General features: G+C 42.0%; 1 protein-coding gene across 5 annotated transcripts in view; it reads right to left on the bottom strand.

Annotated features, from left to right (window-relative positions):
• The window catches only part of mid2 (midline 2), a 154,852-nt gene that overhangs the window by 53,332 nt on the left and 83,963 nt on the right, over positions 1-17,557 (bottom strand). For 3 of the 5 annotated variants that reach the window (XM_017689955.2, XM_017689950.2, XM_017689960.2), the window contains exon 2: positions 3,258-4,033. In XM_017689955.2, coding sequence (XP_017545444.1) covers positions 3,258-3,977 — 720 coding nt within the window. In that variant the 5' untranslated portion in view covers positions 3,978-4,033. The remainder of the gene's footprint in view (positions 1-3,257; positions 4,034-17,557) is intronic. The other 2 variants (XM_017689957.2, XM_017689953.2) reach the window with 1 other exon arrangement.

Raw genomic sequence — 17,557 nt, 5'->3', positions numbered from 1 at the left:
TAAGTCACATCGGGACACAAGAGAGTGTCAGGATGAATCGAAGGACGCCACACGCCCACCATGGGCCACTGAGAGCAAAGGCCCAAACATAATATTTGCCTTGGCTCATGCTTGGTGCCGTTTAATGCTGGAGCGGGTGCAATGAGGACTTGATGAGACTTTAAAAGGACTGTGGCTCATTAGCTCTCCAAGTGAAAGCATGCAAACTGAACCTGGCGACTGAAGTACCTGCTCCCCTGTCAATTAGCAGCAAGCCGTCGTGACACATGGCCAACTGGCTGCATCAGACCTACTGCGTGAGAGAATCTCCAGGCGACAGCATACACTAACTCTTTATAGGACTCCAATAGAGACAACACACTGGCCTCTCAAACATAGCCTTAATTCCTCCTGCAACAGGGCTAGAAGGTCAGCTCCACTCTTGCAGGGTGAAATTAGGCTCTGTATATGCCATAGGACATACGGCACCCATGCAACATCCTTACAAACAAGAACTTAAAATTTTGCTCAGGACAGACAAAGATTAAAAGTTCCATCGCTGAGCTTGGCTATATCCCTCCTCTCTCTCCAGGTTGTGGATTGGGAGTTCAAAGTCAAGCAAGTTCAAAGTTGCAGCGGGGGAACATTCAAATTAGCTGCTGCAATGGGGAGAGACACAGCCTCAGCTCCAGACATTCAGCGCAAGAACTCTACACATTAAAGTGCATTTAAAATTAGCTGCCTTCAATGCTGGAATAAAACACAAAACTGGCTTTAACGAGTGTAGCAAAGCTGGAACAGAAGCTGAACTCTGAACAACCGCTGCTGAAATTATGCTTAACATGCAACACCTTCAACATAACAGGTAATGAAAGAAAAAAAAACAGTCCAAATAGCCAGTTTAAGTTTCAGGACACTTTTCAGGCCACTAAGAATTGCTTGTGAAGATAAAATTTTGACCCCATGTGTCATGACAATTTCTTTCTCTGTTTGAGGATCATGGGACAAAAGAGGTGGAACTTTCTCAGGTATCGACTTTCCTCTGTGCAACACACAATGCCACATTTCACACAATTGACGACTTCTCGGCGTGTCCACATTCACATCCTCGAGGACCAGAGGGGGAAAACATCAATGATTGGAATTTCCTTTATGTGAGCTGGTGTGAACAAAGAGGTCAGTATGAATAGCAGATCACAGGGTGATCACGTGTGGCCACAACGGCTGCCATTATAATGACGATGTACATCTTCAGTGGCAGGCTATTCATGAGGGCAGATTACGATAGGGCTTCCGTGTCCCGCCTTTATTCCTTCAACAAGGTCTCACATTAACAGATCTATCCCATGAGAACCGGTGGAGCACACTCTACTAGCACCTTAACCTGCTCTGTCCTTGCAACGTGAGCCCCACTGAGATAATCACCATAATGGGAGAGGAATGCTGTGCCGAGGCTCTTGAGGCTATGAAAAACGTAGGCGCTGTCTAATTTGAATACATCATAACCACAAATCACTTTATAATCGGCAGCACTGAGTACAAAAGTCAAAGACCATCTTAGTTTATTTAATTTTCAGGTAAAACGACCAATAAGGAATATTTCTTTCAAAGTCAGGAAAAAAAATTTAATATGTAGCAGAAAAGCCTCAGTAAGTAAGAATAACATCACCATTTTCAGTATTTAATGCATCCATCTTTTGTCATACAGCTTCCATTCCTTTCGAGAGAACTGCTTTAAAGTTTTCCAAAAAAATCTGGAGGGATATATTCCACACCTCCAAAATTCTGTCTTATAAGTTGATTTCTGCTTCTCACAATCCATTTCCAAACAAGTTAAATGATGTTGAGATATGGGCTCTGGGGAAGCCACTCCATTGTTCTCTCCAGCAGCTTTCTTGCTTGATGAATCAACTTTTTTCTGAACTAAAAATTAATGACTTGTACTTAATTAACATCTTAGCTGGAAATCACATAAAGGGTGGTCTCTGACCTTTGCATATTACTGCACATGAAATAATAAGAATTTATGAGAGATGTTTGGGTGCATGTTTGTGTATATTCATGTCTCTGTATTTACGTGCATGTGACACAGCTTCAGCTGAGCACAGGCTGAGAGAGCGGGCTCTGTGCTGTGAATGAGTCCTTGTGTTTTCGCCCTGATTCAGCAGGGTGGTGCTTTGTGGTGGTTGAGCACTGAACAGAGCCTGGTTTTAGGGGGAGTGCAGACTCATCTAGTATTATAATGGCTCCAGCTCAATAGAGCAGCTGGACAGGGGCTGAGGCATGTGGGCAGAGCTTCATTTCAAACATTTAAAAAAAATTACAAAACAAGATGTCAGAGCAGGGTGGAAGCAGCTTCTAGCATGAGGCTAATGAGATGAAATGAAGGGGATAAAAAACAAATAAATAAATAAAATAAAATACATTTGCACATAATAAGCAAGTCCACATACACTATGGCCTTTGCTCTTTTCGGCTAAATACAACATTCTGGCAAACAGCCTTGGGGAGACCAGCAGGTAACTTTATTTTTAACTTCTTAACTTTTATAAATAAAGCACACAACAAGAGAGAACAGCTTAAATCATTAGATAGAGACCAGTGACCATCACCTACTGTTTGAAGTCCAAGGTTTGCTTCTCCAGATTTGCCCTGGAGCTGACAAATCAGTTAACTGTCAATGTATCAAATGTATGCTGTACAACTAAAACACACTAGTAGCCGCCATTTTTAGGTGTAAATTTGGCCTGAAGCCTAAACGTTGGTAGTCTGGTCTGCAAATTTAGTACTTACATTTTCTCTTTTAAGACAAAAACTAAAACTGGAAATGTCTAAATGTCAGAGCAAACACATCAGTATGAGACAGAAATGCTTGAACAGGTATAACAATGACTGCACTGCGGTCATAACAGGCTGTAGCCTGATGCTATGACGTTGCGGGATATAGCACCAAAAAAAAACTAGCCACCAAGGTGGCTAGGTCACGCTTTCACAGGCCTTCTGAAAACTTTACTTCTGCCTACTCTATTTGCTTCAGTGCAAAACTGAAGAGGCAAACTTGATACCAAATATTTCATGGCTGATTGAGAACATGACTGACTGCATCTGGGCTAAGAAGAAAACTGAAAATGTAAATTTTATTTTCAACAAAAGTCCTCATTTAAATATAAAGTTATGAACATAGAACTGATCAATGCTGCTGCTATTTTTGATACACAAAAGCACCAACCAAGTTTAAACTCTGGAGTTCCAGCTAAAAGAAAAGGCAGTGGACTCACCTTTAACTTGTCGAAGCGGTCACTGAGCGAGGTGACCTGGTGTTCACGGTGCCTCCCCACCAACTTGCACAGGGCACAGATGAGCTGATCATCCACCACGCAGTACATGTTCACCTTCTCATTCTCATGCTCAAGGCATGCCAGGCCGCGCAGATGGGCATCGGCCACGGGTTCCAGTAGCCGGTGGCTGGTGAAGGGCTTCTTGTTGGGGTGTGTGGCGCGCAGGCATCGATCGCAGTATGACACCTCACATGTCACACACGTTTTTACCGCCTCACGTGGAGGCTCCTGCTCGCAGAACTGGCAGGCCACACGCTGCTCGGCCGACATGATGCCAGTGACGCTGCCGTTAGCGGCCGGGCTGGACCGCGCACTCCCTCCTCCGCCGCCAAGCGTGGCGCTGTAGGGCCGCGGGCGGCGGCTCTCGCTGGGCGAGTTCGGCCCGCTTACGGAGGCTTTCTGAAAGCGGTCAATGATGTTCTGCAGCGTCACATTGCGCTTGAGGCCCTCCAGGCCGCGCTGGTTCAGCGTGATGACGTAGCGACAGGTGGGGCACTGGAAGGCTGAGACAGACTCGAGCGGCTTGGTGCCGGAGCAGTGTGAGACCAGGATGCGATGGGCGCAGTTGAAGCACAGGCTGTGGGCGCAGGGAAGCAGCAGAGGGTCCTCAAACAGCTCCAGACAGATCGGGCACGTCAGCTCGGACTCCAGGGTTTCCATCTTCAGTTGGACCGATCTAAAGGTGACATCAAATCCCACAGAAGCTGGTCAGTCACCTGCGTAGCAGATAGCTGGGGGTTAGTGGCAAGCGGTCACCCCCCCACCACCCAGGCAGCACTGGGAGCAGCAATGGTAACATTCCACTCAAATTTCAAGAAACATTACATTTTCTTACTCTGGACAATAGATTAAACTTTATGGAAGCTAAGATTTTGGAGTGGAATATTACCATGACTTAAAGCAAGCTGGTTAATAATGGCAAATAGGTTAGTCTATGACTGGAGTGTCCACTTCTGGTTATAGAGGGCCAAAGTGCAATGCAGTTTGGTGATCTGTGTACTCGAACACACCAGCTAAACCTGGTAACCAAGCGCAGAGCTGGATTTGGTGTATTCAAGCAAAGAAAATCACCAAACTGTGCTATAGCCTTCCAGGACTGGAATTGGACACCCCTGGTCTATGACAACACACAACAAAGCAGTCAGTTCAGTGGCATCAGCATGCTTTAGTGATTTCACAAAGAATATATTTGCAGAATAAATGTGACAACATGACTGAGAATACACCCATAATTAGTCGTGGGCTAGAAAGGAAATTAAAATAAATTCCCCGCTACTCGCATAGCAAGACCAGGTCAAGCAGGGTCAGCTTATGGGAATAGCAGAAAGACATTTGCGTGCACACACACACACACACACACACACACACACACACACACACACACACACTCAGACCACAATGAATGGTCCATGTTTTATCTGTCGAATTAAAAATAAACTTTCCCAAGCAGTTTGTGACACTCACGGCATTGAATCCTTAAACCATATTCAACTTACTTCATACTTGAAGCATTTAGTAGCTAAAAGCAAGACATCCTTGTGTGTTTGCTGCCGTTGACTAATGTGTTTCCTGGGGGTTTGTTTTTCTAGTAGCCCTGTTTTTAGAACTGCCTATTCTTTGGAGAGTGAGCCACCTCTTTCTGAGACTGCATTAAAACAGTCTGCTAGACTTTTTCTGGCCATTTTTCTAACCAACTGCCTCTGCCTCTATAACACTCTTTAGGACTAGGCATGCCTGATTAGAATGCTGAAACACGAAAGTCATGTTGTGAAACCGCAACATGATACCGCAAAACCTCTAGGTAGATTGCTACCAAGTAAAGTGACTGGATATAAAGCTGCATGCTTTGACAAAAGCGATTATGCAGAGTATTTGTCAGACAGTTTGAATTCCTCTGATTCACCAGAACGCTTCTGGGAACACATAAAATGAAATATAAATTTGGTGTCTGAAAGAGTGCTCATCTGTTGAGAGGTACAGTGCTTCATTTTGGTGCATATTCCTGAAAAGCACACTGCCTTATGAAAGATCACATCACAATAACACAGCAGAATTTACATATATTCTGAAGCTTTTAAAGCCACAAACCAGCTTTGTTGGGCAGAGAGGAGAGAGCACTGTGACCAGGTACATGTCTGTGAAGTGCTCTCTATGCACCGCTCTCAGTGCAGCATGTTTTTATGAATCTATTTACCTCGCATATTATGTGGAAACTTTTTTTGCAATGTGAAAACAAAAAACAGTGGTAGTTCTACAGTGGGCAACACAAGGAATCACCGTTGATTCAGTATTTTATGATGCATTGTGAACACACTTATAATGGGTGAGAAGTGGCCTATAAAACTTGCAGCACGCACACTCCCACAACCTGCTACCCGACAAACATGCTGCCACAACTCTCTCTCTCTCTCACACACACACACACACACACACACACACACACACACACACACTTAATCTGCCTTATCTTCTACACAAGGAAACAAAGTTAGCAAGGGAATTAAAACTGATGAACCTTGTTAATGCAATTTCATTAATATTTCTCACTCTTGCGTGAAACTCACACCTCTCCCCCCAGAGTCTCTGTTCAGCCATGAGGCATCCCATTGATCTGGACCTCACAACACCACCGCTTTTAATGATTTCTATGGTGTCGCCAATGAAACGGAGCATAAAATATAAAGAGGCACAAAACCAAGGCTGCAATCACACGGCCCTAATGCAGCCCATCTTCTCACAGCTCTCAAATCTAATCATCACAGTTCTTGACCTTGAGTTGCAGGTGTCAGACCTGCTATTGACCAAGACTGAATTAACCTCATCGAGTTTCTCAGAGCAGCACCATGTGTGCAGGGGACAGATCCACTGCTTGAATCTGCTAATATAAAAGCTTAAGCTCTGTCGCACCAGTTATTTGCGGCATAGCCTTGTTATACTTAAGAGTTTACTGAGTCACACTTCACATATTACATCAAAATGGGTTGAAAATGATATAAACAACATAAATTTTATCAATTCTGTCAATGAGGCTGAGGGATATAAAGCTGAACTGCAGAATATGGCGTAATAGGACAAATAACATTAAAATCTAGTTTAAGGCTGGAATGCCAACTTGCTAAAAACGGAACTACGTCGTAACCAGTCTGCCACTGAATTGAAGTAGAGCTGGTGCAACTGGTTGCTGAAGTCTGCATTTTTAAAGACCTCTGCCATTCTCTCAGCCCCTCCGATAAACTGTGCAGCCTTACAGCATGAAGTCACCATGATAAAAACAACATCCATCTGCTCGGTAGATTAATTACTAAAAAAATAAATCAGCCAGGATCCACAAATGTACACAGTGTGGTGATCAGAGGCAGTGTCTTTGTGTAATCTTCACATTGCTCAATGTTCCATCATATGGTAAAAGCATTTTATGGTCCATGCAAGAAGGACTTGTCTTAACTGCTTGGAATCTCTGCCCAGTCAAACACTCAATTATCTCAATCAGATAAGGCTGAGAGATAGAGTGTGGAGGCAGAGGGGAATGACCTGCATGACTTTGCTTTTAGCAAGAGAAGGTCAGTGCCTAAATCTTAAGTCTAATGTTTACCTGGTATATATACTCACCACATCCCGCTTTATTAAGTACACTGTTCAGTTGCTTGTTAACACAAATAGCTAATCAGCCAATCACATGGCTGCAACTCAATGCACTTAGGCATGTAGAGGTGGTCAAGACAACTTGCTGAAGTGCAAACTGAGCATCAGAATGGGGGAGAAAGGTAATTTAAGTGACTTTGAACGTGGCGTGGTTGTTGGTGACAGACGGGCTGGTCGGAGTATTTCAGAAACTGTTGATCTACTGGGATTTTCACGCACAACCATCCCTAGGGTTTACAGAGAATGATCAGAAAAAGAGAAAATATCCAGTGAGCGGCAGTTGTGAGGACGAAAACGCCTTGTTGATGTGAGAGGTCAGAGGAGAACGGGCAGACTGGTTCGAGATGATAGCAAGGCAACAGTAACTCAAATAAATAAAAAAAGGCAGAAGGATGGATGGATAGATGGATGGGGTCCAACCTCTTATTAGCAAGGCCTAATAAACCTAATAAAGTGGGCAGTGAGTTGTTAATATCCATGTTTTATTTAAAGCCAAGAGCCAAATAAATATATTTGTACTACGATGACTACAAGGAATACTACAGTAGTATGTTAGGGTCCATAGGATTCTAGAGAAAAAACACCACTTTACCAAAAATAAAGGAAAAAAGGCTTTCACATGATCTAATTAAACAAAGTGCCCCATTTAGACAGTCACTGTCTTCTTTTGACCATGGACAGACTGACATAGACATATGCACACACTCACACATATACAGTGCAGTCTGCTTATATCTGACTCTTCATTTCATTGAATAGGCCCTGATCCTTCCCTTTGATACTGACTTTGAATGAAAAAAAAATTCTATCAGAGAGGAGTTGCATGGTAATTATTTAACAAAGCCACCTGGAGCTCAGACTCAGTCTAATACAACTGTATTAGCATTCAGTACCTAACACTATTCAACTGTCTGTTCATACTGACAGGCAAAACACTAAGCTGTACCACACAAGAAAAAAAAGAAACTTTAGTGAATATAAAAAAAGAAAGAAGAATAAAAGCGTGATGAGTTAGTTTATTCTCTGAAAACATCAACCGGCCACTGATTCAGGCTCTCTTGTAAGAAAGAAAGCGGTTGGAAATAGGAAGACTGTGTTGGCTGGGATGCTTTTCTTTGAGCCTGTCTGTCTGTGGGTCTTTATTTAAACTGTAAAACCTCCGGGGACTGTCTCTGCCACTGCTGTGCTCACTCCCACTGCAAAAACAAAATGCATGCGTCACTGAGAAACATGGCATTTCTGGAACAATGACAATTAGCCTTGTCTAAACAATGGGGACATTTCATTTGTACAACAACTTGTAGACTTGCTCTTCCTTGAATTATGTTTGTACAGTGATGTCGATGCAATGATGACACTAAGAGCAAACTTTAGTGGTACAGAGTTACTACAGAGCATCTTATAGATATAGGCCTATGGTTATAACTTGTTTATTCACTGTAAAACACATCTTTTGCTTTGTGTTTATTAGCGATGCATGAGTACAAATAGTTGTACCACTAATACCTGAGACCATGCTCATTTACTAGTATGTTCATTAAAATGCCCCGATACCAACATCCTATATCACATGCTTAGGACCAAGCTTCACTTTAGAGGAGCTGCTACGGCATACTGCACTCATTTACACTTAACAGAGTGATCCATGGTGTTTGTGTAGAGTTGACTCAAACTGTTACTAACCTTCAATCCTTTTGCTCTGAATGACCCTGTGCCTTAAGTATGTTTATTTTATTAAAACAAATAATTCAATAATCTCATCTACATACATCTATATATATATATATATATATATATATATATAGAAAACCTCTCATCTCCATTTTTGTTGGTTTTCTGTTTTTGATCATTTGAAAATGCCTGTTGCCCTTTACAGCATAAATTTCAAGTCAAGTCAAGAGGCTTTTATTGTGATTCCATCTATGTACAAGTACACAGTGGAGTGAAATTACGTTCCTCCAGGAACAACACGGTGCAACAAGGACCAAAAATACAAAGTGCGAATGTGCAGACATCGTGTGCAAACAAAAAATTAAACTAGAAAAAATAAATACGATAAATTAAACAGACATTAGACACAGTAAACAGACAGGACAGTGCACCACCAACACAGCACTCATTCTGGACATGAGGTAGTGGAATAAGGTGCAGAGATATTAACATTGCTGTGATCTGTGAGTCACGCAAATGAATGGACCAAAAGAAATGCCCCAAAAAGTCTGTTTCCATTGATTTACATTAAAAGTAAAGTAGGTTTTTTCCTTCTCCTGTAAAGTGACCATTCTGGAGATGCAAGGTTTTCTTCCGACAACAGCAATATATAGAAACACACACATACATATAAACAGTGTTTTTCAGACAAAATAACTCAGAATATGATCTGGCAACTGAAAACACACATGTTGATGCAAGGTGTAAACAGTCAATAATTTCCATGAAATCTAGCACTGACCTGCACTGATCTAGCACTGACCTGCATACCAAATGATGGCCATTCTAGCCAGGACAGGACACATTGAGTAGAGGCACTCAAAAACATGTACATGTGTCTTTAGGGTTTGTAGGGGGTGTGAAGTGCCGATTAGGTGTGCATGGCTGCGGTGCTGGGTGGGTCAGGCTGTGCCCGACAGCCCAGACGCTCTAATAGAGCCATTCATCTCCTGTCAGCCTGGAGCTGGCCACCAGCTTCCTGCAGCCTCCAGTGGAGACGGACCAGCTAGGCAGCCACAGCCCAGTCCCTGGATCAGAGACAGAGCAGGTGGAGCTGTGCTGCAGCCCGTCGCTCATGCAGGAGGAGCCATTGATTTAGAGCAGGCAATGAGGGCTTTGGGGATATCCCAGCCACGTTATTTGGACATGAGCCAGACAGGCCCGTTCACAGCTTATCACCTCTGAAACTGTGGTGAGCGGCCGACAGACAGGCGGCTCAGCAAGCAGGGAGGGAACACAGCACAGACGACACACTAATGACACTGATGACAAATGATTACTGGACTGTACCAGGCATATGCCCTAATATACGCAGCTCAGCAAAAGTCTGAGAACACGTTGCCTTCTTTTGAAAGTTTAACACTCAATAATCATCAAGTTGTACACAGCCTAACAAATCACCTGTAGCATCTCTAACCTACTGAGGTAAGTGGCAGGCTTTTCTCTATTACCTTAACATGCATTGAGTGTGGGTTGTGTTCATAGGCATAGCCTGGTCGCAGGAGAAAGTGATGGGGTAACAAAGCAAGCAGGTGTGTTTGAGACAGGGGGAATCTCACTGGGACTGTAGCTCATTCCAGCACTCTCACTAAACACATCCCTGATGAGATCACCAATGCTAAACGCTGCCGGACAAAAAGGCTGGAAATATCTTAGAACATCAACACTGAGCATCAGAACGTTTGGATCAATTAAGTGTGCTTTCTACTATGCTCACTCAACATGACTGTGACGTGAACCAGGCTAATTAATGTGTGCTAGACAGATTTCTGCAAATGATTAACGTGAACAAAACACATTTGTGAGTTCATGAGAGTTCAGGCCATGACTGGAGGAGTTGGTATGCAGCAAGCATTCCTCAAATATCTGATGAGAACTAAAGGCTACGGGTGTTAATTACGAATTACAGGATTATTCCACTGGCTACTTCATGTGGAACTGAAACAAGTTACAACTAATTAAATAAGCATTCTGAAGCAAATGGCTGTGTCAGAGTTGGGCCTGCAGGGTGAAACAACCCTAATAGAGTGAAATATTGTTTAAATAGGCTATTTATTTGCTCGTTCTCTGAGGAGCCTGCGGTAAGCGTACATGTCTGGACAGTTCTCAGTTAGCAGTAGTGTGGGACAATATGAGTGTGTGGTTAGCCTCGCTGAACCCCAACCACAATGTGACTGGCATTATTCTACAGGCACAATGGAAGAGTCACTCCAGGTCTGTCTGTACACTTTGTTAGACAACACTAAAAATGTAGTGGTCAACCTCCAAAACCAGTGGTGCTGCTTTTAAGAATATTCATATCTAAGACAAGCCTTTAATTAGGAAAGCGGAGAAGGTTGATTTTAGTGGACATTCTAATGAAAACATAGACACTCACACATACACATGACGAAGGCCAAATGAAACCACACTCCTGATGTCACCCTCATTAGCCCTGCACTGTTAAACAGCACAGTTATATCCAACATCCAAACTCAACAACCCATACAAAGGACAACTAGCCAAAAATACATTTAAAGGACCACAAACCTTACCTAGCTGAGAGGATTTTGGCCATATTGAATGTGAAAAATCACGAGTCACACAAAAAGAGCAATTTTCCATAAAAGAGGCCAGACATCCATTTTACTGCTGTCACACACACACACACAAAAAAAAGGTTTGAAGCCAATGTGGCCGCTGGCTGGCCTTCAGGTTTTCCACATCCTCTCTTTAACGCTGACCTGGCTTAATCAAACATGCAATTTCTATTCATAGAATGTAAACAGTAATGCAGCCCAGTGGTTGTGTTTCACTCTGCCTGGGTTTGGAAGGGCAGGAGTGCACTAGGCCTGGCCAAAGGCAGAACTCTTTGGAATATGCCCTATACAAACACGGCTGGGTAACCTCCAGCTCAGGAAGATCCAGGTCAAAGCCCATCTGCTGCTCTGTCATATGTGAACAATGGTACTGTGAAGTGATGGGTGCCATGATACAAGATACCACATTTAGCCCGGGAGAGACAGAATTTCCATGCCGGACCAAGAGAGATGGGAGTACATCAACACAGAGATCTGTACATTTAAATATGTGGTAAGAGTGCAAAAAGACACTTGTGGGCAAAAATTATGAATGAAAAAATGAACCAGGTCTGAAACACAAAGGTGATGCAAAATACAGAATCTATAAATACCAAAAAATCCCTTTAAACAGCTGTCCCAATATTAGCTCAAATATTCCAACTACATGAGCTATGAATAACAGAAATAATAAATAAATAAACAATTCTCTTTTTAAGGTCGGTGTCATGTCTGAAAATACACATGAAAAACTTCCTACTGCATTAAGAAACAAAATGTCTTAAATGCATCCTAAAGGTCTCTGCCAACACTCACCACAACTCCTCATACACAGGCATCACATAGAGCACGGTTTCTTAGGTTAATGCAATAAAGACAGATTCCGTTCGTCATTCCATACACTTACTGCTGATGCCTCTGCCGACCGCACCTTTGCCCAACACAGTGAAGTTAAGACCTTCAAACGTCCTGTCATTTCCCTAATGCTCTTAGCCGCAGCGCAGTCTTATCGTGCCTGAGCACAACATAGCACCGACACGCTCTCTCTTGCTCACCCCGAAGCACTTCCATTATTGATGTGCATTTACTCCGGTGAGAACAAAACCAGGATATAAAATGCAGCGCAAAAGCTCATAAGATATTTAGCACAGCATATGGAGGAGCAGGCCGAAGAAAAAAGGCTGAGTTGTTGAGAGTAACCTTATTGGCTGGGTGTCCCTGATGCAAACCATCAGCCAACATCCGCTTCTTTCCAGGCTTTCAGAGAACAGACAAAACCATCTGAAGTGGACACAATACCGCCTCCCTCATTATCATTGTGTCCTTTGCTTCACAAGAAGCACTGAAGAAACAGAGTCATGGAGGGGAACAGATGGTGTCTCAGAGGAGTAGCAAAATGAAAAAGTATCAAACTCCACTCTGATTGAGCTTTGGCACCGGGTCCAGGCCTTAGAGAAAATAAATAGACTTTGATTTTGTCGTTTCTCCTCAAGCAGGGTAGTCGATTCTCAATCAGAGAAGATGATGTGGCGAGTTTCGCCGATTTCTACTCCACATTCCTGCTTTCGATATTAGCTCACTTTCATTTTCTTGGAACGCACAACCACCAATTAAGAGGTGAATGATTTCCTTTACATTCTGCATCTCAGGAAAGCGAGACTGACTGGAGCTGAACATTTCTGAGGTCTACTTGAGCGCTTCGGCACTAGTCCCCAGTGACACGTAGTAACTAGCTGATCAATGAAGGAGTAAACATATGCATAAGCTGCAGCAAATCCTTTTGTTATGCCTCGCTGTAAACAAACTTCCAGACACAAATTCATTTTCAATCTTGTTTCATTTCCACTACGCTAACAGAAAAAAATGATGTGCTGACAGAAAAAGTGGGAACAAGTGACGACTCAAGTAATGGCACACCTTTACGCTACGATTCTAATAAATATGCTAATTATGTGCAGACCTTTTGAAAAGGTCTGAGGCTCAAAATGACAGCGTGGTGGATTTTCTGTAGTCAGTAAATGAGCTAGAATGTTTTTGGGTTTTTTTTACCATAATGCGCTTAAAATCAAATTAACAACATATATTGGATAATAATGATAATGGTAAAAATTGTAATAGCTGCTCCTTCTGCAAGCCCTGATCAGAAACAGACAGCATTTTAAGCAAATGTGCTGCTATAGTTAAGTGTGTGCTGTGTTTGAGCATTATTGTTGGCTGGAAGCTTCTGTTTTTGCAAAACAAAGAATTGGCCTGTGGGCTACACCACTATGATGCTGTAATGGATTTTTAAAGCCTATTGTCCCAGAAAAATACAGTCTATTGTACTGCAAATAACAATATAATCACCCTAATAATGCTAGTACTCTCAGTACAAACAAAGTATTTAAACAAAGTGCCACATTTTGTGTTACACACTGGTATGCTCCATTTTAGACTTCATCTAATGCCCAATGAATAGGACACAACCATCAAAGCTGCTCTACATAAGCTGAGTCAAAGCTCATATTTAGCCTGTGCTGTTACAGTAGCCTATAACAGGACTCTACCTTTCTTTCTATTTGCATGGTTGTGGCTAAAGGAATTCTACTTTGCATCCATCAGTAAATGCCTTTCTTCCAATGACAACCAAAAACAGCTTCATCATCAAAGCACCTACTCTCCCTACCTCTCAAATGTCTCGCAGTCCTTTTACACAGGCCTTTGTTCGAGGTGCCACTGAACTGATGCAGAGATCCTATCTTTTACCGCTGGATCACAGCCAAGAAAGTCTAGCACAGTGCAGTGTGTGTTTAATAAAAGTCATCATACTGATGAGAGATGTTAAGATATCTCATTTCCCCCTGCATCTCCCTCCAGTCTCTCATTATGCTTCAAAAACCAACCTTGAACTTAAACCTTCCATATTAAAATAGCTATTCTGGAGAGGGAAAATGAGCATGAAAAGCCTAATTCAATATTTAAAAAGGTATCCAAGTTGGATCTCTGCACTAATGGGCTATTCTGTAGCTCACAGCATATCCACCAACATTGGAGATGACAGTGTGTGAGGGGAAAATCGGGACTGGCCCACACACACGTGCACACACTAGGGCTGTAGATAGTTATAGCAATTTTGACTTTGAAATACTGATATCGCAGAACACTGCATTATGTTAATGAGCGCTGTAACAAATCAGCATATTTTACTGTGTGCTGGGAGCATTCTGAGCCATCAGAGTTAAAGCCTTAAGTGAGCGTTTCTGTGCGTAAGTAAATTATGGGGGACAAAAATGCAGGTCGCTCTATAACCATGCCAGCCCCAGTGTGTTTTAACAGTGACATACTACAAGACATAGCACAATTACAATATGAAGTAATGTATTAGCAATTATGCAGCAATTAATTGTCAACCAGCAAGCCGAAAATCAAGGATGCAATCCAACAAAACATTAATTACTGTAGTTCTGGTACTAAAATCTGATTGACAGACCCTGTTCTATACCACTCTAAAACACTTGCACACAGTGAATTCCACATTAATGCATGTTCACTGAAAAGGGTGTCAGTTGTGCTGTTTGTAAAGCCGAGCTTAGCTGGCACTGGAGCACATCCTCCATGTTGGAGCATCTCAAGAGGAAACATGACGGCTCGCTGTGAAGAAGGTTCATCTTGGTAAGATTCCAAACCACATACTTGAACACTAAATAGTGTGTAAAAATAGAGCAAATGCCATTAGAAGTGCACTCAGTGTAGTGTGTAAAGTACAGAAGTGTCTGGTTTGGGATGCGGCGATAGTTGCACTAGAGAGTTAGTTAATGTTAGTGTCAAATTCCGTCCTACTTCATGTTCTGAGCTGAGCTGTAACATTTTCCATTTCGAAATGCTGTTGTCTGTAATCGTAATGGAGCTGGAACAGAGAAGGAAGTACCTTTTATTTACAGCGACCCTGTTCACTTTTCAGAGGATAACGTTTGCATCGTCATTTTAACGCCAAGGCAGCCAGGGAGTTCAAATTTTTCGCAAACGTTTGGCTCCAATTGCTTACAGTTTAAGGAGATAGTTCTCCGTGAACCCACAGGGTAGCTAGACAAAGGGTTATCGTCGAAATGAAGCGTTTACACAAAACTGTTCACATTAAACTGTTCATAGAGAAGCTTGCCACAAATATTCGCCACTTTCCCATCCGCTCCTTCAGAGCGCACATTCCCTGCAGCAATCCACTCTCAGAGGAGCACAGAGAGATACTGACTTTCCTCTGTTTCAATAAAACCCTGTGATTGTAAAATTTATTTGCAGCAGAGTTTAAACAGACAGCAGAATAACCAGAGCACTGACCGCCTGGTTTAAATTAACATTTAGATTCAGAATGTTTATTTACTTGATTAAAGGAAAATGAATTTAGTTCTGTTACATTTTCTTGCTGTTACTTTGCACATTCTTGGTTGGAAAAATACATTGGAGCTTTATTTTTTTTATCTTTTGTATTATTGTTGGAAAGCTCATTAAAGCGGTACATTCTTGAATGTTATTCATCTTTGTCTTTATTGGTAGTTAAAAAATGCATAAAACAACCTCAAGCTAAATGTAAAAGCCAATAGCTACATAAAAGTTTTTGGTAATGTAGTGATTCATAAACCGAATAATAGATTATCGTTTCAGTAATCGATCGTTTATTCGACTATCAAATTAGTCGATTGGTGCAGCCCTAGTTGACAGTCCATTGGTTATTCATTCACATCATTATGTAGTACTATAATCAGAATAGTAATAGTTTGTCCATATTGTGCAGTCTTAACACATACAGGTTGGATACAGAATGAGCGTGTAACCCCATAGCTCACTAGGTTCAGTGTCTGCACACGTCTTCCCACTGAAGCTCCGTCGTGAACACCATCAAGGCTTGTATTAATAAATTAACAGCTGTTTGTGAGGCGTTACAGGACACGTAGAAAGAGGGCAGAAGGTGAAAGGAGGAGACTGGGGAGACAGAGAGACATTGAGAGAGACTGAGAAAAAGAGGTGGGCAGGGCTCCAAAGACCCCTCAGATGTATTCCTCATCCTGCACTAGGCCACAGAAAGTCATAGGCTTCTATTTATAAGCAGCTGTAATGTTTGGTATTTCCTTCAGGGGTGAGGGTGGGGAGAAAGGCATTGTTGTTCTCAGCAGCCTTTGATTGCTTTGCTGAATCTGTACATTGAAATGCCAAGATCTAGTTGTTCCATTTATGCCATTCCATTTGTGTTAAAGGGAGCAGGCCTTTGATATTTGCTCATTTGTTCTTTTTTTTCCTCTCCAAAAGTTGTTCAAATAATGTTTGTAGTGCAAACAAAGTTTCAGAAAGTGGGAGCTTTGCTGTGTGTATGTACATAAATACTGTAGACCGTGTAAATGGCACGGAACAAAAAGAGCAAATCAAACTAAATAAACCTACCACAGAGCTCCCATCATGTCAAATAAAAACAACAGACGTTATCACAAACACTATAATAACCCAAATAATGGAAAATTTGACCCAGTGCTGATTGAATTGAAATGTGGTTTACATTATTATATGCGCTCCAACAAAATAAACACATAATAGGATCAACTAGAACATGATGATTTTCCTTAAAGTAGGTTGAAAACATACTCTCAAAACCAACTGCTTTTTTCTCTATACGGTCTGCTGAATAAAACCGTATGGACATTTTTTAAGGGGCTAGGTGCTCTTTAGACATGATTGCCAGGAAAGTGTTAAACTGTTTCACTCACACAAACTGCAACACCCCTCCCACCATTTCATTCTATTTCCATTCAACATTGGAGGTCACATGTAACAGAGTGGATTCTGGGACACCAGAATGCAGGTTAAACTGCATGTAATGGATCTTGGGGAGTGAAGCATGTGTGATGGGCGTGAGTGTGTGTGAGATGAGCTCACTTTCACTTGTCTTGCGTTATGCATGCAGAGGATCATGCTCAGATGTCAGTGCTTAAAGATAAAAGGCTACTGCAGGACAGCTGATGTGAGAAGGTTAGCATCATGCTAGCCAAGGCCAGCTGCTTTAGCTGCCACTCCACATTCATTTTCAGCTAACGGTTCTCTGAGAATTTTGCTAAGACTGTATTCAGATAAGCCATTTTTCTCTCAGCCGCTGATGCATACTTTGCGTTTACATTTATGGCATTCAGCAAGCGCTCATATACAGTGTAAAGAATCTTTTTAATCATGTTACAAGGTACAGATATGCACAGGTACTCAAGTACTCCATTAAACATTTGAGGAGCCAGTATTAAAACACTGAAATCACTACTTGGGTGTTCTATTGTATTTGGTTCAGCTTGTATTTGTGAGTTAGTATACTATGTT

The sequence above is a fragment of the Pygocentrus nattereri genome, chromosome 8, assembly GCF_015220715.1.
Source record: "Pygocentrus nattereri isolate fPygNat1 chromosome 8, fPygNat1.pri, whole genome shotgun sequence".
Classification (NCBI taxonomy): Eukaryota; Metazoa; Chordata; class Actinopteri; order Characiformes; family Serrasalmidae; genus Pygocentrus; species Pygocentrus nattereri.
Note: the sequence above shows the minus strand (reverse complement) of the source record. Positions and strands in the feature narration are given on the sequence as shown.